Source organism: Paramisgurnus dabryanus, chromosome 17, assembly GCF_030506205.2.
Source record: "Paramisgurnus dabryanus chromosome 17, PD_genome_1.1, whole genome shotgun sequence".
Lineage (NCBI taxonomy): Eukaryota > Metazoa > Chordata > Actinopteri > Cypriniformes > Cobitidae > Paramisgurnus > Paramisgurnus dabryanus.
In genome coordinates, this window is record NC_133353.1 from 24,511,772 (window position 1) to 24,535,149 (window position 23,378).

General features: G+C 36.5%; 1 protein-coding gene across 2 annotated transcripts in view; it reads left to right on the forward strand.

The window, feature by feature from the left end:
- Nucleotides 1–429: 429 nt before the first annotated feature.
- Nucleotides 430–23,378, forward strand: part of slc24a4a (solute carrier family 24 member 4a) — a 77,209-nt gene continuing 54,260 nt past the window's right edge. For both annotated transcript variants that reach the window (XM_065288544.1, XM_065288545.1), the window contains exons 1-2: nt 430–1,155; nt 16,170–16,283. In XM_065288544.1, the coding sequence (XP_065144616.1) occupies nt 972–1,155; nt 16,170–16,283 (298 nt within the window). In that variant the 5' untranslated portion in view covers nt 430–971. The remainder of the gene's footprint in view (nt 1,156–16,169; nt 16,284–23,378) is intronic.

The window sequence follows — 23,378 nt, forward strand, 5'->3', positions numbered from 1 at the left end:
TAACATTAACTCTATAGATTAAAAGAATACAGCCCCAGTGACCCCATCATTTTTTTTTACTTTTCTGACATTGTAGTATTTTCTAGTGAAATAATACAATTTAATATTTAATAAAAAAAAATAAAACTTCATATAATGTTAATGGTAATGACTAGAATTCAAGGTTAAAAAAATGTTTGTCAACCAAAAATGTTAAAATCAGTTAACACGTTATTTCCTAATTAAGTAATTCTATAATTTTTGGGGTACATTTTATGTAAATTTATGATTAACTTCCGGTTTAATAGGGAATTCAGAATTTGTATTGTGAAGATGTAGTAGTCTGGTGAGTGAATATTATTATAGTACTAGACCCTGTGTAGATACGTCATCAGCATCACGTGAACGCGCGTTACAATCTCTCACATGTAGAAGTCACAGGCACACAGCACATCAGCTGCATAAGAAGATAGAGAGAGAGAGGTGAAGCTCAACTTGAGTGGATCTTAAAGACGTTTAAGCATGCTTAAATGTTGACTTGCTAGGAAAGAATTAGTCATGGCTGTTTAAATATCCGTGAATTAACGAAACGGGCATTGTTCCATAGGAAAAAGCTTAGCAGTCGACGGGGTGCAACCGGGGACACCGTGCTTTCCCCGTATGGTTCCTATGTAAAAAAGCAATATGTCTTTTAAGGCTTATCGTCACCAGGCAACTGTATGTTCAGTAAATAATTTCAACCGAGGATAAATCGTAGCAGGACGCAGATCGTCACGGGTTGCTTTAATAATATATCTTGAACGAACGAGTGCGCGGAGACAGCTGGGACCGGCGCTCGCGCACACATGCACGCGCGACTCACACGCGATCCGCTCGCTGGAAATGAAGAGGACCTCATCCCGGGTCTGACCAAATCCGGCCGATTTCCCACGGTCCCGGCCATCCGTGTCGCTTTGTTTTGGAGGTGAAGGTTTTATGGTGCACGTGCAAAAATGATCCAACCAACGGCACACGCGACCACAGAACCGGACAAGAGCTGCAGTATATCAAAAAAGAGCATGATTACCAAAATATTTAAAGTTCGCAAACGGAGAGAGATGCTTTTCGTGCAGGTGTGTTTCATTTGCAGCGTCCTGTGCGTGGCGTGGTGCATGTCGGCGCTGCTCACAAAAACAGGTGAGTGATGTCCTGTATGTTTTAATGAAGCTGATGATGGTGTGCATGATAAAGTGTGGGCTCGTAAGAAATGTGCTATTATTATTTTTTATCTTTAATACGCTGATTCAAGAATGCAAAACGCACTTGTATTTTTTGGGACGTCAGACGTTGAATAATTCACAGCGGTGTGAAAACCATTTAGAGAGTTCCAAATGGGAGCATCCCATCCTTCACATTTTGCAGAATTCGGACGTCGCGACGATTTAATGATTACACAAGATTTTGGAGAGATCCTGGCAGCTGTTTGATCTTCGCTTCATCCCTTATTCGTTGGGATGGTTTGTGGAAAAATATGAGAGGTTAAGAGGCGCACAGGACAGTATGTACAGCCGTCTCATTTGTGGAAAGCTTATTATTACATGTGCCGCAGTGACACGACGCATATTGTCCGTTTCTCAAAGCGTTCTTGTCTGTAGGCTACTTGTGTTCTTGTGGACTTGTGAAACGTCATGAGTGGCTGCCCAAGTAATGTTCCAATTTCACATCAACCCAAGTTCACACAAAATCCCCGGATATGTTCTTGACCCGCCTCTTTTATCGAGGATGTTGAATTTATAAAGTATGCTGAGAGGGTCAGGTAATCAACAGGAAGATCATAGTAGCATCTCAATTCTCACAACGATGCGTCCTTGCGTGTTCGTTCATTCAAGGTTGCCTGTCAAGACGTCCGTTCATGGAATTATGAAACAAGTCTCTGTTTTTCTTGTTTATAGCCTATCGGTGTGAGTGACGATAATTTTATGCACCTTGCATGCGATGACAAGCAGCCCATTCCCAGCTGTCTGTGTTTGAAGCGAGCTACGATGGGCGTGGTCTAATTTCCTCCGCTTGTGTTCACACTAAATGTCATAAAAAATTAGAGAAAAATTACAACAGTGGTTGACAGCAGTAATGTCATTGGCAAGTGATAATGGTCAACACTTATAGTACAGACCTATTATTTTTGGCATCTTGCTGTTTGTGTCATTGTCGTTGTTGTTTTAATTGCTGTGAAAAAAGCTGTGCTTTACGTCACATGATGTAATACGATTTAAAGTAAGTTCGTCAAAAAAAAAAAAGTTATCATTTGGGATGTTCAATTGAGTTTAGATGGCATCAGAAAACATTGAAAATCGATTGATTTTGATGGGCATGGTAAAATCCTAACACACAAAAGGAAAACGCAAATGTTTGCAAAGCCTACACTATGTGACCCCAAATTTGAGTAATTTATACTAGGGCTGTAACGATAAATCTCGTACCCCATTAAAAAGACCTGTATAAAATCGATTCTGCTTCGCAAGGCTGGGATTCTGTGTTTAATGCGCAGCTTGTGCGTGTACTATGGCGTTTTGGTCAGTAAGAAGTCCTTATCAATCTAAAATCATTATGAGTCGGAGTCGTTTATAACGTGCATTGTAAAAAGCAACACTCGTTAAATAAAATCATTTAAAATATTATTATCATGAAAATACCTGAAATAATCTGAAGAACGGCGATATAAATATCCTTCTAGACATTTCCTGGAATCGCGTCGGTAATGCTGCTACTTCTGTGGCACAATTGGAGTTTCTGCACGAGAGCGCCCTCTGGATTTTGGATGTGGCGCCATTTCATTGTAATTCATTAAAATTCATTAATTGAGAAAACGCGCATTTGCACGATAAATCGTTACAGCCCTAATTTATACATTGTGCAGCAACCTATTCTGTAGTCATCCTTCATACCTAATGAGAGTGTCGAAGTTGCAGGTTAAGTTGAAAATCCAATTCCCTGTTTAATTTGAAACTGACACAGCTTTTTACACAGCCTAACATTTATTTGTATGCATTTTATCCATTATTTGCTCTGTCTCTCTCTTTAGTGTGCAATTATGCCTTCATCTTTTTCTTCCATAAAGTACAAACGAACTGGCAAAAAAAGATTTAATTAACAAAACAAATAAAAATTTTTACTGCTTTTTTACTGAATTTCATATTTTTTTAATTTTGATTTAACATGATTGATGCTGTTACTCTTTCAAAGAATGTTTAGTATTCGTTTTAGTATTTAAACGAGTTTGCCTTATGATAATGGTGGCTTCACTTGATTCAGTCATGTTTTTTGTAGAAGCAATATTTTGGTTTTTAAAGTCAAGTAAACTTGATTCAGTCATGTTACATTCAAGGCCGTAGCCAGGATTTTTCAAATACCGAGGACATTTTTTTTATTATTTACCTTTTTTCCATATTACAGAATAATAATAAACATGTCCAAACTACGACATAGCACAAATGTAACTGTGTCTGTGAGAATTTTGTTGGTGACTAAAAGCATCCAAAATAAATCAATCGTTACATTTCATCATCTGAAGTGCAAGTCACCCTTTGCCTAGAAACTGCAAAACTGTGTCATTTTTTCAAGAAGCTTCTTAAATTTTCAATTTAGGATGAATTTTTAAGAGTATAGAAGGAGTTTATATATAATATGGGCTCTTAGTGGCTGCTTTTTCTTTACTATTCAGTGTAAGTCATCTATTTCAAAAAATATATTTTTGGTTTCTAATAACAAAAATTAATCTGTTTGGCACAGCTATATTTTGTCTACAAAAGTAATTTCAAGCATTTAACCATAAGCCTTCAGATTTAATGATTTTTAAGAGAATAGTTAACATTTTAGTTAAGTGACCTTAAGTGTAGGTTTTAATCTCATTGGTAGCCGTATTGCATCCCATATTGTAGGCTATTTGCTGCATAACCTTTAACTTTCTCACCTTCCCTCCTTCTCTGCTCATCTTTTGCTGGATTTACAATGGAAGAAAGCGACGTCGCGTCGTCCTTTTTTTTTTTTAACAGTCTATAAGTTGGACATAAATCAGTCCTTCCACAACAACGCTGAGTTTTTTTGTTATTCTTGCGGGCAAAAATCCTTGATCTTGCGGCACGTTTTCTCAAAAAATGCGATGGAATATGCAGGATATTTATGCAATTTTATGCGATGAAATTGCGGGAACTTGCAGAAATTGCGGGAACTTGCAGAAATTGCGGGAACTTGCAAAAACTGCGGGAACTTGCGAAAACTGTTTGCAGCTTTTCAGTGATGTTCACGTCACATAATCATGTCACTTCATAACGTTCCCATGGCAGCAGTACAGTAAATGCAAAAGTTTTCAACTTTCTGCTAAAATATATATGATTTTTGCTACGAAAATGCGTGGATTAGGAAATCATGCATGCCCTGCATATTTTGCGCACGGAAATCTTCAATTTATGTTGCGAAAGTGCGGCGTACTTGAAAAATGTGGCCCCTGCATAAATATGCGGACTTCGGCTGATTATGTGTTGAATCATGCGATCGCATTATTGCGTTTTTCTGGAGGGACTGATAAATGTGTGTGGCCGTGTGTGAACACAAGCACCCTACAATGAAAAAAATCTATTCGTTCTCATTAGACATTCTGTTTTGATTCTCTTAGCCAATGTGATGTCACACTGCTAAAGCCTCGCCCACGGCCCCTGACTGACAGTATTGTATTACCATAGTTTCTGCCTTGGGTGAGTTGGATGTTGTCTGTTTTTTTCTGTGCTTTTTTTGCGAAATTAGATCTATTTTAACCAAATTATCTCTTTTGATAATAATAATAACCATCGCCAACTATTGTCATGAAAGTCCGCTATTGGCAATATGTCTGACGACCGTTGATACCCGATACTATCGTCTATTGGCACAACCCTAATGCATAATATGTGCTCATTAAGAAAACTTGAGTCAAACGTGTGGAACCACTGTCCATTATTAAATGACTGAACACAATTAAAGTAAATAAAACTTGCATATATGTAGTATATTCTTGTAAGTCTTTTAATGCCCTATTGTAGTTTTGTTTAAGGAATGCACCAAATGAAATTTTAATCAACCAAGTAAGATTTTTAATGAGTTTTGAAAGCCACATTGGTCATGTGCTATTAGCATCTCATTGTAGCTTTCAGTTTTGATCATCTTTTGTTTTCCACAAAGGCAAAATTCAAGTAGTTCGGAGTTAGAATTGTAAAAATGAGAATGGTGATATGCACAGAACTCTTGAGATCTCCTCTGACAATTAGCCTGATACTGAATCTGATGTTTTTCCTCTTACCCCTCGAGAGAACCAAAAACTTCAGGAGGTATAACTTTGTATGTTGGAGTCACAAGAGATTTGTTGGATTATGTTGGAGACTTGTGTGTAGAAGTCACATCTGTAAGATGCACATTGATAGTGTGACAACCTCATGCATAAATGTAAGTGTAAAGATGAAAAATAGCATCCCAGTGCACCAAAAAAATTGAATCAGTACCCAATAAAAAACCACAGGGACACCTGTGTCTCCATTCAGTGACATGCATACTTTACCACTGTAGGCAGTACAGACCAAACCCCCTGTGAAAGAAGTCTTCTGGCACTCCCATTGTCTCAGAAGCGTAAACTTCTGCCTGCCTGAGTGATATTTGTGGGTGCAGTTGAGTTTAATTATGCCTAAATTACAAGCGGCTTAAGAGAGATTACCTGCACATGATATTGTAATGAGGATGCTGAATACGTGCCTTCCGCTTAATGGTTCTTCAGCTTATGGTATGTCTGATAAGCTGTCAGGAGTCCATCTGGTGTGCATCCGTGCACTGATTATAAAACCTTTAATCACACCTAATATGGGCCTGCATCCCAAATCTCATTCCTCCTCTTCTGAAACTGTACCTTTTGCATTTTCTGTATACTGCAGTTAGTGTGTGGGCATAAAATGCTGCATAATCAGCTTTATGGGTGTTGAGTTCCTTATCCTGGCCTCCTCCTGTGACACTTCATTAGACAACTTTACAAGCTCTTTCTGAATTCTCATAAGCTGTAAGTGGGTCATTTTTTTTTGGATGCATAGCAATTACGATTGGACAGGTTCTGCTGCAGAGGCCATTTTTATTAATTGTATGGGTACTCCAAAATGAACTGCATAGGGAATTTACAGAATGAACACTGGTCATAGTAATCTGCATGTATTAAATCAATGTTCACCTGAAAATGAAAATCATCTCAACCTTGCTTGAAATATGTGATGTTTTCTATAAAAAAAAATGATGGTTTCTAAGGATGGGAATGGGTAATTAAATAATAAAAAAATTATTTTACAAAATACATTTTGCTATGACGAAAGTAATATCACCAAATGAATTCAGTAAGCTATTGGACTCATTCAGATCATTGGTTTCATTGGTCTTTTTTGACAGATTCATTAGAAAGAACAGACAGAGTCATTTGTTTAAAGCCCCTGCTCTGTGAGTCAGTTTGCTGAGTTTGTAGAAGACATTTTTCTTTCCTTCAACTTATGCTAACATTTACATTTACATTGACAGGTTTTCGTTTTTAATGAAATGGTGGATACCAGGCGTAACACTACTCCAGAGTTTTTGACTTTCGAAAACTGAGATTTAACTCTGTTTTAAACCTCATTCACACAGACCTTTGGTCCCAGAAAATACCCGTAAAATTGCCATACAAGCTTCTGTGTGAAGGCAAACACGTCCCGTAAATCTTCTGGGATCATTGCCAGAAAGAGGATCTAGTAAGATACACGGAAAACCCTCTGTGTGAACAAGAAGCCGAAACAATGCCGTAATAGGCGTGTCGTAGTGCGTACCCACGCGTCATCACAACAAAAGTTATGGTTCAGCTCTTTAAAACGAGAGATTTACATGCAGATCAACATTCACGTGAGAAATGTCAGCAAACTGGACTGATGTAGATATCAGGGCTGCGTTCCCGACAACGTTGTCTCTTAGCGCGCTACGAAGACTCTTAAGTTAAACCTTAACTGCAGGTATACCTTTTCTAGGCATGTTTTCCGAACTGTACCTTAGCGGGTTTCTTAAAGGAACAGTATGTAAGAAATGTATATCAATTAATCATAAAATGGCCCTGATATGTCACTAGACATTAAGAAAACGTTTTCATTTCAAATATTTAAATCACTGACAAAAGTAGTCTGGCCAGGATATTGTCATTTAAAAAGTGGAGTTGCAGCACTCAACTGATGTTTATGTTGTCATTTTGTGTATTGGCCACCAGTTGTGTGATTTGCAGTACCAGTTTTAGCCACAAGTTTTGTGATTGCAATACCAGTTTTGGCCACAATCCTACATACTGTTCCTTTAAGGTATACTTTCCTACGTACAATGTTACCAGGTGCTGTCCATGGCGATGGTGCTGAATAGGTTGATATCGATCGCTCGACAATCAATTATTCACGTTATGTAATAGGTTTCGCTGCGTTATGAGAGAGCGGTGTTTTTTTATTAAAGAAACATTTCAGAAATAGTTCAAGTTAAATTTATTAGGAATATCTTGTAAAAATATTCCAAATTGCAAACAACTAAATTCAACCTTGTATATTTTATTTTATATCAAACCCGTGCAAAACCCCCAACTTCATTTCCAAATGTATCATGCGTAAACTGCTCCATTGCCTTCACTTTAAAGGATAATTTATATTAGGGGTTCCCAATAAGTGCGTTGCACAGGGGAATAAAGTGGGTCGTGCAAGTCACCTTGCTTGGCTGTGCATTACACTTAAAAATATAAAAACAAACTGTCTGTCTGCCTCAAATATAAAATATAATTGAACACGGAGTGTATTGCAACTTTTTTTATTTTTTACAAATATTTAGTTATATAGACTGCAATGTAAGCTTTTATTACATTGATGGCCCCTAGTGGAGTCAAGTGGGATAAGGTATAGCTAAGACCAACCTTCTGAAAGTATGAATTACAGAAGGGATACGTAACTGAGAACATTTTGGGAAACACGTATTAACGATAAGGTACAGCTTAAGGTACAACTTAAGAACGACGTAGAGCTAAGAAGGTTTCGGGGAACGCAGCCCAGATAAGTTAGCTCGTCACTTACTGCACTGAAGCGGAGATCATTCAGCAGCCTATAAGAATTTCGCGTCACATGCTCATTTGAGCTTATAATAAACAAAAATGCCTGCACGTCATCCAAACAAAATATATCGTTCAGCTCCTCAAAACAGGGGTTTTAAAAGCATATCAACGATTAAAATGTCTGAAAACTGGATCAAAGCAGAGATCAGAGAGCTCGTCAAATATCCACTCTGGAGCTGAGATCATTCACCAGCATAGAACGTACACGCTCCCTTATAGTCTTATCATACACACAAATTCAAACAAGGAGTGGTTTCTGGAGAGAGAAATAATAAATAATATGCAAACTTCAGACGTGCTTAGAAGAAAGCACAGGACGTGTCTTTCTGGGACACTGGCAGTGTGAATGAACAAAAAAACTAAGGATCCCGGAAATCCAGGATGCATTTTCAGTGTCTTTTCCGGAATGTCTGTGTGAAAAGGGCTTTAGTTTGAAAACTCTGGGGTTGTCCAAATCAGAGACTTAAATGCAAATGTGTGGCTGCCCACATTCGCTACCTGATTGGGTGATTTGTCAAACCCCTATCATGTGACCATTACGCTACTGAAAGATGGCAATGACCGGCCGCAATGACTGTGTAAACAACAACTTGGAGATGGTACTGCAGGCTTTCATGACTTTTAGCTCTTCAAACGCATAGTTTAAGCAAAAATTTTGGTGCATAAGTACACCGTAAAAATATGCAGCATGAAGTTGAAACAACTTAGTTTTTCAGCTCTGTCAAGTGTTGCATACTAAACATAGTTTGGAATGCTTTGTACTCAAGGCTCTGGGAAAATTGCTTTGTTACTTTTGTCGCGCGTTACTTTCATCCCGCGTTACTTTCGCCCCGGTTCTCCCCTACTACAAAATTTTTTTTTGCCTAATGAGAACATACGGCAGGGCTATTCAAATATTACCCTGGAGGGCCGGAGCACTGCATAGTTTAGCTCAACCCCAAATCAAACTTAACCACCTGTGATTGTCTAGTGATCATGAAGACCTTGATCAGCTTGCTCAGGGGCCGGTTGCATCAGCTGTGCGTAAGTTACAACGTACCCTAGTTACGACGTAAATGGGCACTATAAGTTACAACTTACGCACTACTAAACGTTTTTGCGTTGCACCATTAAACTTAGTTTAAACGTAACAATACATTGTAACTAAATATTTACGGAAGCCTCTGTCCATGAATAGCGGTCTGAATAAGATGTCAGCCAGATTAGATCACATCGATGCGCTCGTAATTGATTATGAAGAGCCGCAAGTTCGTCAACGAGTTTTCAAGAACCGTTTTGTTTTCTTTATATCCATCAATTAAAATAAGAATTTCTTCATGTCTGAAATTTGTCTTCCTGTTTATTTTCTCCACCATGTGTGGGATAGCTATTTTCAAATAAAAGTGTACTGTTTTGAGGTCAATAACGTTGGCTTTAATGTCTTTTTAAATTTCAGTTTAGGCCAGTCAAGGATGTGTTTGAAATTACGTGCTGTTCAGACTATTTCCTGTTTACCTATTAGAAGGCTTGTGATTGGGTTAAGAAAAATAGACGTCATTCTATGCGACAACTCATTACTTTACAGATAGCTTACATCTACTAGCTACAGTACGTTCTGCCTTAAGAACAAATGGTGCAACCGAATAAAGTACAGAGTTAGTTATAAACTAGCTACTGTAGTAGTTACTAAGCCTCTAGTTTGGACTTTATGTCTCAGTTTAAGTAAGAACTTAAGAACGACTGGTGCAATCCTACCCAGGTGTGTTTGATCAGGGTTGGAGCTAAACTATGCAGTGTTCCGGCCCTCCAGGGTAAGATTTGAATAGCCCTGACATACGGTATAAATCAATCATTAGTAATTGCAACAATGAGCGCATCTTTTTTTATTCCGTTAAATGGGTGGGAAATAAAATTCATTCACTATACTATCGCGATGCATTAGAATTAATGCCATTCGCATTCAGTTGCTTTATTCAAACTAGGTCGAAAGAAGCTTTTATCCCAGAATGTTTTTAAATATCCCAGAATGTTTTAAGTGTGATAAATCCTGAGCAGCCAAACTAAAACGTGTAACGCCTGTTTCACACATACTCCGTATGCAGTGCGTTTGCGGTGCATATTTTATGTACCCATGTTAACAGGTTAGAGCTTTCATACAGCATACGTATGTGGTCCGTCCGGTCCATTGCAGATGGGGTTCCCTGCAGTGTATTTCTGCTGTACTTCACGCACTGATTGAAAGTGATAGCGCATGTTTAGTCTTTAAAAATCATATACATAAAGTATGCTATTAATTTTTACAATTGTTTAATTATACTAACATATTCTAGTTTGCTTGACGAATCCCACCACATACTGCAATACACACTGTGAAACAGGCGTAAGAGTGAAATGCATTCGGTAGCATCAGACTGCGTAATCTGTGCATCCAATTTTAGTTATGCCTTATTCATCTAAACAGCCGACTTTCATCAGAGTATGGAGATATGCTTGTGCTTTTTAACAAGAAGGTGAAATATGCTGACTTGAGTGTTAATGTTGTAATGCATAAGTTGTTGTGCATGTACCATATATGAACCCTACATGCTTTTTTGAATGTTCTGTGTTCTATACAACAAAAATATAGTTAGCAGTTTCCTCCCTATAAGCAGATATATAAGTAATATTTTTACAACTTAGAGGTAGCGGTTATAATGTAAATTCATTGGGGCAGTTCGTTTTACCAGGGTTTTTATTTTTATCTCTTCGTGGGGTACAGTAGCTGTTTGCTCTGTACTTCTGTTTACACACAGCTTAATGTCTTCCACTAAAACACAAGATATAATAAAAATGTTGTCTCACATTAAACCACATTTGAACAAACACATAATAGGAAACCCATTTTTAATTAGCTCAAATGTTTGAAAACTGCAAATGGCCATTTTTAATGCAAATTCTCTCATGCACTTGTGTAATGTAGTTGTAAAATTAACAAGAGCTAAACCATTTATGTATTTTTTTTCATTCATTTTATTATATTATTTCATTTTTATTTGCCATTTTTATATTAAGTCCTTGATTTTTAGAGCTTTAAAATGTAGTTTATTTACCAAGTAAACAGTACTGTGTACTATGCTTTTGAAAAAATGGGAAAATAAAGCAAATATGTGATGCAATGCTTTTGTAAATATGCTATTATGTACATCATGTGTGAAACAGGTGCCATTTCCTATTTGAAATTTTGAAAACTTTTATTAAGAACAAACCTTTTTTTTTTTATAACTTACAACTTAAGCTATATGCTAATCCTCCAAGAAAACACATTTGCACAAAATCCTAATTAGTAATATATATTTTTTTATGCAAGGGAGCCTTTCTTGTACCACCCAGACAATATGTATGCCATTAGAGTAGTAATACAAGAAATAGATTTTTTAAATCAAATGTTTTCTTAATAGTAAAATGTCAATTTTTTTGGAAGCCATTAATGGAAAGTATTTTTAGATTTTAATCTTAAAAAAATCAATTCAGCATTTAAATGGCCTTATTGTTTGTACTGAAAAAAACATCATCCAACATTATTTATGTGATATTTCATTTCCTTTACCTAAACTTTTAACAAAATGACCCTGTGACGCCGACGGGGTGGTAACTGATGTGACGAGGTGGTAACATAGTGTTTCTCTATATGAACGGCTGGTTTTAAACTTTACAAACTGGTGAATGGGAAACATTAATAAGTCTCAGCTGTGTCTAGAATGTGTTTGTGAAGTTTCGCCTCAAAATACCCCACAGATCATTTATTATAGCATGTCTAAAATGCCACTATGGGAGCAAAAACGTGTTGTTTTCATGTGTGCACCTTTAAATTCAAATGAGGTACAGCTGCTCGTCCCCTTACAAAAAGAGACTGAGTGCTTTTGGCTAAAATATGTTTAATTTCACAGAGGAGAAAATGGCAGACAGTGTACAACTCACTAAGGGGAGAAATGATGGTAATGCAGGACTGTCATTCAGTGGCCATAGGTAGGCCTTTATCAATGTTACATCACATTGGTAAGAAAATCAAATTGACTAATGGGGATTTAAAAAAGAGTGAGTAGATTTTTTCCAGTGTAGGTTGATGCCCTACTAGACAGTGCACTTAGTGCCACCAAACGTTTTACCCAGTGGCGAGGCTACATAAGGGCTGGGGTGGCACCGGGCCAGTCAGATTGATGTCAGAAGAGACACAAAATATAATTAAATAATAATAAAAAAGCAGAAATTTTTAATAATCTCTTTAATAATCGTTAAAATACGCATAATTTAGAAATAAATATCTATTTATATAGAGAGTTTATAATTTGTTAACATTCAAACCATTTGACAGAATTTGACCACAATAAGAAGTTAAAGTGAGCTGTTTTCTGTGTGCACAGATGCACACACACACTCAAATGGACACACATTTCACACAGTAAGCGAGAAGTGCGTTTCAGAAAGCATGTAAACATAAAATCTCTCAGTGCTTGACAGTCCACATACACACAAAATGTTCTCAAAATTCCACAATCTTGGCAAGTATTCCCACAATAACAATCAGTTATGTCTTAAATAGAATGCAAACAGTTCAGAAAGAAATCAGATGTGTGTCAGTATACAGTCGTATGCAAAAGTCTGGGCACCCCTGACAATTTTCATGATTTTCATTTACACGTATAAATATTTGGGTGTTTGGATGAGCAATTTCATTTTGATCTATCAAATAACTGAAGGACACAATAATATTTCAGTAGGGAAATGAAATTTTTTGGATAACTGAAAATGTGCAATATCCATCTAAACTAAGTTAGACAGGTGCATACATTTGGGCACCCCAACAGAAAAATAACATCATTATTTAGTAGACCCTCCTAAGAAATAACAGCCTCTAGACACTTCCTATAGCCTTTAATGAGTGTCTGGATTCTGGATGAATGTATTTTGGACCATTCCTCCTCACAAAACATCTCCAGTTCACTTAGGTTTGATGGTTGCCAAGCATAGACAGCCTGCTGCTTCAAATTACCCCACAGATGTTCAATGATATTCAGGTCCAGGGGCTGGGATGGCCATATCAGAATGTACTTGTTCCTCTGCATAAATGCCCAAGTAGATTTTGAGCAGTGTTTTGGGTTGTTGTCTGATGAATATATAATGTAAGCACGTTATTTTCAGCTGTCTGCAGTAGCGTGCTCTATCCGTTTCCGTCACATGCAGTGTAAATTTCACAAGAGGGGCTCAGATAGGAAATTCAATACAAACGCCTGAAAAGGTTAAAAGCCATTGTGCAGTTATAACACTGTGGCTGCCTACATTCCCAAGAGACAAAGTTATTATTAGAGCAATAAGCTCTTTCACACTTCCACACGCGTGCCCAGTGTGCATGAATGGTCATGTTTCATGCATTTTCTGTTGTGTATAGTGAGGATGGAGATTTTTTTAAATGCTACAGTAGTATACTAAAAACAACACACCGTTTTTAAAACCAAAATGATCCTTAAGACAAAAACAAGCTAAAGTAAACTTTGCATTAGTGGTTCTGAGAAAGAACCCATTATGGGTTATCATCCTTAATGGAGGCTAAAGGTTTCAATGCCAGGATAATTGTATTCAAACATCATACATGAGTTGTCATTATGTGATGACAGAATTTTCATTTTGACTAAATTATACGTCTTACTCAGCTTGCCGCCATGTTGATTCCAAAATGAGGCTGTGAGAGACAGACATCCAGAGCGTGCGCTTTAAACCTTTTGATTTGTATCAGGATGCTGGTCATTCAGCCATCAAAACACAAAATGCATAATTGTACAAATTTCCACAGGACATAGGATCTCAAAAACATGGATTGTTAAAATACCAAGGGACATATGACTTAATTTGAGATGAGTATAGCGCATTGGGTAGCACTTTATTTTACAGTACGTGTACTTACCTTGTACTGTACATACAGTATATGGTAAAGAAGTTGTACTTACCGACAAATGTGTGGTACTTACTTTTAGGTATCTACATGGTAATTAACTGGTATTATTACTGTATTTACCAGTGGTACATACTTGGTAGTTATTATGTAACTCTAAAAAACCTCAAAAAAACCCCACCAGTATAGTGCAACAATACAATATTTTATGACAACAACTAAGTTTATATCTCCAGTTTGTATAAAACATGAGCATATGTCCCATATATTTTCTGTTATGTTTTTTTCAAGACATAAACATTAACTTAATAACGTGTGATTGACTTGATAGGAAGTTATTTACGTGATAGTTTTTTGTGCTAGTATTGTTCAAGTATTATTAGATGTAAAACCCCATATGAACCCAAACTTACAAATGTTATTTAGTTAGAAATGAATCCCACCAGACGCACAGAGAACAGCGACATTAAGAGAATATAAGTTATTTGGTGTTTTTCTGACGAATACAGTCAGTTCATAAGAACATTTTTAAATGAACTTTAAGATCATCAATATGAACTGTGAAGAATGAACTATTACAGGCTAAACATAATTGTACACATTTCGCTTCTAAAACTGTGCAGAAAACTCGACTGCCGCGACTTTGAAAACACCTTCCATAGATTTCCATAGATTCAGAAATGCATCTCCATGCATTATTCTTCTTTTAGTGATCTATTTAAAATCACGAGAATGTTTTCTGCCTTACCAGATTCAAATGGTAGGCTATTCGTTTTTCGAATAAATCTTTTTTTTTGCTTCATGCATTTATTTTTAGTTGCAAATGCGACCTGTAAAATTAAATAAACGCACTCAACTGAGTAATTTTATATAGCTACACATTATGGTATGAAAATGAAACAATCATCTAAAGCAGTGGTTTTCAAACTGGGGGCCGGGGCTTCCAGGGTGGCCGCGAGATGGTGCCAGGAGGGCCCCAGTTTTATGGCATTTTATGAAATACATTGTGAATTCTGTGTAATTAAACCTAAAAAAATAAGGCTACTAACCAAAAGCACTACTTTTTTGTATAATTTAATGTTTTTTTTTAATTAAAATGTTGAGTTTTAGAACAGTTTTTTTGTCACAAATTTTCTTTGGGGGGCCGCACAGGAATGCACCGTGCACACAGGGGGCCACACGCTGAAAAACTTTGGGAACCATTGATCTAAAGGAAGGGGCCCAAAAACACCTTGAAACTGTTCATTGTGCCCCTGCCAACAGGCTAATAGCAAAACAGATTTTATATACACATTGCCCTATACTCATCCTACCATATGTCCCTTCTTACAATCAATGATTTCTGAGGTTCTTTGTCCTGTGGAAATTGTAAAATGATGTATTTTCTGTGTTTTGATGGCTAAATGACCAGCATCCCGGTACAAAACAATACTTTAAAAGTGCACGCTCTGGACATCTATCCCTCAAGTGCTGTAATGAACTGTCAAAAAATGCATTGGCCTAAATGTGTGTTGTGAATACTAGTTTAATAAGTAGATACAGTAAATTTACAACTGTTTTTTAGACTTTACTATTCTAATAAAATCAGGTGAAGCATACAGAGACACACAATATTAATATGAAAGCCCAATTTAGGCTCTGGCTGTTATGAGAGAGTATGCATGACTGCTGCTTTATCACACACTTTTTTCCAAAAATAAAAAAAAACCCTTAGGGGATGCTCAATATGATACACTGCACATGTTGGAGGAAGTCAGATTAAAACAGAAAGCCAGGCTAATCAAGACCATAGTATTACACACTAACTAACCAACAAGTAATTTCCCTGGAATGGTAACCATTTATATCATGTTAATGAATATTTGTAAAGTTTACAGTAAGATTCAAGCAGTGACTTATGGGCTGTTATGTGATCTAAAACAAAAAATCATGCGGTTCTCCATAATCTTATATAATACTTAATGTAATGTGTACTTTTTTTTTAAAATGAATTTGTGATACTGTAGTCAACCTCTTCCCCCGCAGATTTATTTTTTGCATAATTTAATTGTGCCATTTGTACAGTATGTGTCCTAATTTTCAGTGTGATGTCTGTAACTAAATCAAAATCTCAAAAGTGTGTCTGTATATCTTCATTAGGTCATGGGCTGGTGCTGGAGGAAGAGTTTGCTGAACCCAGAGATTTCTTGGGCCGAAAGCTTCTGGCCGCAGCGGGAGACAATGAGACTGAGGAGAAGAACTGCACAGAGCCAGGTACTGTAATGCATTTATCACCTTATACAGTAGTGCTGTATAAACATCATTAGCATGTTGTTCTGTGGGTGCTGCTCACTTCCAGTGCAAACAGATGCTATATTTTATGTTTTAATAAACACATCTACTATAGTATTAATAATGGAAAAGACATGAAAACACTTCACAAAGAACATCAAGCCTAAATTTCCCTATACAATTAAACATAATCTTGCATTAATAGTGCCAGGTGACATTTAAAGTTCAGATTCATATAAAAAGCTTAGATGCAAAACCCTCTTAAGTGCGTCTGACATGTTTTCTTGTAAATGAGCATCTTAATGAATTCTGCCAAAAAAAATGTATTTCTGAACGGCCTGAGGTGGGGATTTAGCGGATTTAAAGCCAAAGTATTTGATGCCAAGAACATTCGGGTAACATCATTATCTATTTTTTGACGGAGGTGGTGTTCAGTGGCATTTGTATCTGAGCTCTTCATATGTCGTTAGGATAAGCTCCACTGTTTCAACACAGTTTTAAAGTTTTAAAACCTGTAATTTAAAAATTTTTTTTGATACATTTCTGGATAATTACTTGCAGATAATGAAAGGGACATTCCACTTTTAAAAAAATATGCTAATTTTCCAGCTCCCTTAGAGTTAAACATTTGATTTTTACAGTTTTGGAATCCATTCAGCTGATCTCCGGGTCTGGCGGTACCACTTATAGCATAGCTTAGCATAATCCATTGAATCTGATTAGACCATTAGCATCGCGCTCAAAAATTACCAGTTTTGATATTTTTCCTATTTAAAACTTGACTTGCTGCCGGACTTTGCTGTCGTAATATGGCTGCAGGAGGAACAATGATATTATTCTATCGGCCTATAAAATCATAACTTTTCATTTTCTGTCAGTCTTAGTAAACAATGTAACTACAGAAGAGTCAAGTTTTAAATGGTATCAAATAATATAAATAATATCGAAACTCTTTGGTTATTTTTAAGTGCGATGCTAATGGTCTAATTTGATTCAATGGATTATGCTATGCTATGCTAAAAGTGGTACTGCCAGACCCAGAGATCAGCTGAATGCATTCCAAAATGGTAAAAATAAATCTTAAACTCTAGGAGAGCTGGAAAATGAGCATATTTTCAAAAAAGTGGATTGTCCAGTCTTCATTTTTTTATAATTTTTATAGTACTGCTAAAGGTCAAAGTAAAGTCAATTTTTTTATGTGTATGTGAGGGTCCGCATACAGTGTGCTTGACGCAATTTTCATCATCAGAAGCTGTATTTTTGAAACCCTGCATACGTTGTACGCATACGTTGTGCATGCGCCTACAGGATAATGTAATGTATAGCTCAGGAGATGCATTTCATTTTGTCACAAAGCGCATGCATCAAACGTCTGTGTCAGTGTTTGAATTATGTTAAGGATTTTGGGGGGTCCCCTAGCTAAACCCCACCCCCCCAAGCCTCCATGTCATTGTAGGGTTGCCGTGATTTTATAAAGTGAGGTAATCCTAAATCAACATTTTTTGTTGGTCCTTAACTCAAATCAGTGCCCATAAAGATTACTAAAGATAATAACTAAAGATTCTTGCCTTCAACAAGGTGAAAATAATCCACACGCAGAGACCATAGACTGTTAAAAATATGGATGTAGGTTCCCTGAGGTCACCCGTAGGTTTGTGAAGAGCTTTTTTGTAGCTTATAGTATGCGGTTCTGCTGTCACCATCTTGGACGCGCATCACTTGCGAAAAAACGAAAATGGGTAAAGAGGCGGGACATTGGTGAAGCTGAGGTGGCTGCCCACTTAGCTTGATTCTATTGACAGCAGTGATGGTGTACAAGTCACTCAAGTAGCCACGCCCTTAGTTATGCAAAACTTTTAGGCTTAAAGGGACAATAAGTAGGATTTACCCCCATCTAGTGGTGAAATTGTATTTTGCATTCAAACGAACAGTGCTCTCTAGCGCCTCACCTTTCCAAATGCGTGTTGCAACTACGGTAGCTGTTATGTAATCACAGATCTCCTTGTTCGTTTCAGCTGGTTTAAGTGTTCTGAATGAAAACGCGTTGTGGGAACGTGTTGGTAGGCTAGTGCTTTTTGTCCCTTTCTGCTATTATAGTTTATCAATACGGCGGAACAACATGGAAGCCTCCTTGGACTTACCCATTCAATTTAAGTAAAGAGAAGAAATTCTAAGCTTACAAAGAAAAGTCAGATCACTGGGAGAGGTCATTTGACACCAACGAGGACATATTTATGAATAAAGACATTGATTTTGATTAATAAAACACTTAAAATTCTACTTACAGTCCCTTTAATATAATTTAAACGAATGAGTTACAAAAAAAATTCACCCCCTCACAGTTGTCATGAAGGGCAAAATTAGCTGTATAGACCAAAAACACTTTTTGTACCAGGATGTAAACACGAATTATTTTCTACTGTAAAGTATGTATACTCGATGCTTATAAGAGGACCGGGACCACCCCACCCCTCCTCAATTCGAACAATGGTCTGTGTACACATACGAGTCAAATAAACTATACACCAAAAACGATTTTACTCCGGGCTTTAATGTATAAGGAAACCCTGTTTGTTTGTTTGTTTTGTAAATTATATCCTTACACTTGTAACATTTCTAATATTTTTATAAAAATTGAAGAGAAAGGGGTGTATGTTTTTACATTCCCTGAATGATTTGCCGACTTTTATGTTTGGACACATTGATCTCTATGTGCAAATGAATTCATTAATCGAGAAATCCTACAAGTTCTTTGTCAAGGGTTATCTGCACAAATACAAAGGTAAGGTGATAAAATGTATTGTTTGAATGGGTAGCACTAAACTAACTCCTTTGGGTGTGTGCAGTGTGAAAAGGGTCTATTATATCAAAACGTATGGTGTGGTTTAAAAGTTTTTCTTTCTTTTTTTGTGATGTATACGGTTAACCACACATACTGAAATTCCATTGTATTGGGATTTTTAATTTATTTTCATGTATAGTATTGAGGCTTGGTGCCACTTTTTCCCTTAACTGACCCTTTCCCAGATAAAGCTCTTTTATGTCTTGTTAGCAATATTGGCAAGGCAATTCTGTTAGAGGACATAAATCTTGTATAAAATGTATGCATGGATTTTAAGTGCACTGACGTTTTAAGAAAACGTCAATAAAATGGAGTCCAGTCTTTCCCTAGTTGGTAGGAATTGTTCCAACAGTAGATTTAAGCTTTTATCTACTTGCCCTTACTTCAGTAGATCATGTGGGACAGCATTGTTGAAAAGAGAGGATTCTGAGGGAAGATTTGTGATTATGAGGCGAATACATTTATGGCTCTTGCTTCTGTAGTCTATAAATAGAAGCAGGAAGGCTTTATTTGAATGGTTTGTCCCCTCAACATCCCTGTGACCATGGGAGGTGCTGAGGAAAATTAGGCAATATTTGAGCTGTTATCTTAGGAGACCTGGCATGTTTGTGCTGCAGGGTTCTCATTAAGTGACGCTTGGATCCGTGCACACTCAGCAATGTGAGATTATGAAATGTTTCAGGGGATGCGTCTCAATTAGAATTGTAAGCTGGATAATCTGCTCTTTCAATTTGCTCTCTGCTCATAATGAAAGTTTCAAGGCGTGTGGAACGGCACGGCTGTCAGGCAAATTTGCTCGGGGCGTCGCCATGCGCCGCTGTCAAACTATGACATTGTGGATCTTAGAGTGTGAACACATGGCTGCTCTGTGTGTGTGAACACCAGTGATCTGAGGTCTTCGCCAGCTACATGAGCTTGAAAGATGAGATGTGTCCATCTTTGTCAGCAGCCTGTGGGATGAAGGCCAGGTAGAGGTCACCCTGGCTGTCACAAGTGGGAAATATTTGCTTGTGCATTTCCATCCCCCGTGTGCCTGAGTTTGCAAGAGCACGTCTTTCTCAGTAGTTGTGTTTACAAGCTTAATGGTCTTTAAGGAAAACACATTTTTTTTATGTTTTACTATGTTCTTACCTCAACTTAGACAGATTAATACATACCTATCATTTTTCAATGCGTGCACTTCATCTTTGCACAGCACGTCGTGAATGTGTTAGCATTTAGCCTAGCCCCATTCATTGCTTAGGATCCAAACAGGGATTAATTTTGAAGCCACCGAACACTTCCATGTTTTCCCTATTTAAAGACTGTTACATGAGTAAGTTTGGTGGCACAAAATAAAACGTGGCAAAACTTTATTGTATGGTGTAAGAGCACTTAGTTTGCAGGCAGCACTTCGACCTTGGGTGCACTAATATTTGCAGAAGTTTGAGCGAGAGGGGGAGTAGTCAGGAGTGATGTTACTGCGTGCCAAGGTTGGCACTTGTTGGATCAAAGTAAATGAGACATTTTTGAATGTTGGTGTTTGTTGGAGTTGGTTGGAGTTTGTTGTTGTTGGACCAGTGTGAATTGGCCTTAAGTGCACGGAAGAAGAAATTGATGAACGATGGCACATATTCACGAAATTCAGATTTAGGTGTCCAGCATCAGAATTTTTAAAAAGCCATTTAAGCCAATTTTTTTGCACATATAAGATTAAGGTCTGAACTTACTATAACTATTATTTTTTTAAAGGATTTAAAAAATATTTCCTATACATTTTTTTACATTTTTTAGATTATCATTATCAAAAATTATCATTACCACAACATGATATTACATTAAATATATGCATTTACAAACTCATGTTTCAGTAATGAGAACTAAAAAGTTGTCTAGGTAATATGACAAACAAAATTTCAACTTTTATCTGGAAAGAAAAAATAAGAACTGCTTACCTGGTAGCCATCTGGAGTGTCCCTTCCAACAAATCTTTTTTGAAAATGTTAGTTCCTTGAGGGCTTAAACAATAATTGAAAATTGTTGAGGAGGATGAGAAAATTGGTCTTACACATTTATATTCCTTATTATTGTCTCTACATTTATCAATGATCACCAAATACCACATGTTTTTTACTGTAAATGTTTAAAGTATAACTTGCACTGTAGCTTTTTATTTTTTTATTTATTTTTTTAATTAAAAATATTTCCATTTCAAAGAACCCAAATCCAGTCATGGACACGTTGTGGTAATGGAAATTTTTGTTAACAAAATTGGTTTGTGTTATGTCATTTGAAATCATGTGCAAAACAGTACATGAAGAGATGTTTGTAACTATATGCTTCTTATTTTGATACTCTTACTTTGCATTTACTTTTTTCATCAAAATGTTTCATGACCCCTCATACATCTTATTTCGCAAGAATCACCCATATGTCAAGCTGCAAGAGTTTTTACCCGGTTTAAGGGAGTGGTTTTGGTATGCACTTGGAGGCTTTGCAGTCAAAGACAGTCAAATATCAATGCAATGACTAATGTGCCATTTAAAAAGTGAATTTTTGAACCTAAACATAAGAGCTTGATAAACAATGCTTATTTACAAGAAAAAATGTCAGACGCACTTAGAGGGTTTTGCATTGAAACTCCTCATATAGAGATCAATGAAGTAAGTTCAAAATGACAGCACGTTGATAGTGACAAATCTCATTGGTTCTTGTATGTGACTAGTCATCAACATTTGCACGTTTCATCATGCTATGAGAAATATTTGTATTTGTAATATTTCTTACTGCCACAGCAATAGTGGGCATTGTGGTTGACTACTTACTATAAATTAAAAACTATATATGTCAGAAATATACTGTTTATTATGACTTTAACAAGCAATTTAAAGATAATACTCTTTCCACATTCAAGTAGATAAGCCTTGGACTTTACTGTATGACTTGGGTATCTATGTTTCAAATTCAGCTACAGAGTGTGATGACTTTCCTTGACAGGATTTTGAAGCAGTCTGCTTTGACAAAGTCTGCTGGTTTGGTTTCTTTCCCTGTCAGGACTGAAATGCTGCATGCAGATAACTTTAGTTTGGAATACACGTACTTGTGCTGCTCATGTAAACTAATGTTTTATTCAGATTGCAGAGTTCAGGGTACATACACTAGTATAAACATTAAACTAAGTCTGCAGTCGGATGGGATGTACAGTATTTCAATTGGTGAAAATGAGGAGTTGCTGATGTGCTAATGCTGAATACTGTGGGTTGTCCTTTTGTTTATTGGATTTTTGTGACACTGAGTTCAGATCCAATCAACATTTGATGTTTATTTTGCAAGGGAGTGTATCTCTGGGGAAACTGCTGATGTTCAACTTTCTATTACATTTGAGCTGCCGCCCAGATCTTGGGTGGCTTGTTTCCAGTGTGCATTACAGCATCCGTCCAAAAATGTCTTCTGTTTTCCCCGTTGCTTATCGCTTGACACCAACACGGTGCCAACACAAAAATCTGTTCTTTTGAAATCCAGTTTGATTGTTCAGCAAAAGTTCAGCGGTTGATTTCATTTCAATTATGCAGCTTCTGTTTTATTGCATTTAAACGTCTTGAAATGTTAGCGTCTGTCTCCAGAGGCTTTGCACTTTAGATTACTGAAGATGATTTGCACAAAGACAACTGGGGTAAAGTCTGCCCTTATGCAACAAACATATATTTCTCAATATATTACATGACAATATATTTAATGTGTCTCCATATATTGTGAAATTTACAAAGTAATATATATCATGATATATTATATAAAAATATATTATATATATGTAAGTGATATATTGCAATATATTATACAATACTGCAATTATTGCCGTTTTCATATATTGATTAAATACATCTCATTATACTATTTAATATATCCCATAATATATTGGAAATATATGAAGTAATATATTGATGCATATATTCTAAATGCATGTAATATATTGAAGTATATATTGGCAATATATGTAGTAATATGTTGATAAATATACTCTTAATGCATGTAATATATTGCAGTATATATTGGCAATATATGGAGTAATATGTTGATAAATATACTCTTAATGCATGTAATATATTGCAGTATATATTGGCAATATATGGAGTAATATGTTGATAAATATACTCTTAATGCATGTAATATATTGCAGTATATATTGGCAATATATGGAGTAATATGTTGATAAATATACTCTTAATGCATGTAATATATTGCAGTATATATTGGCA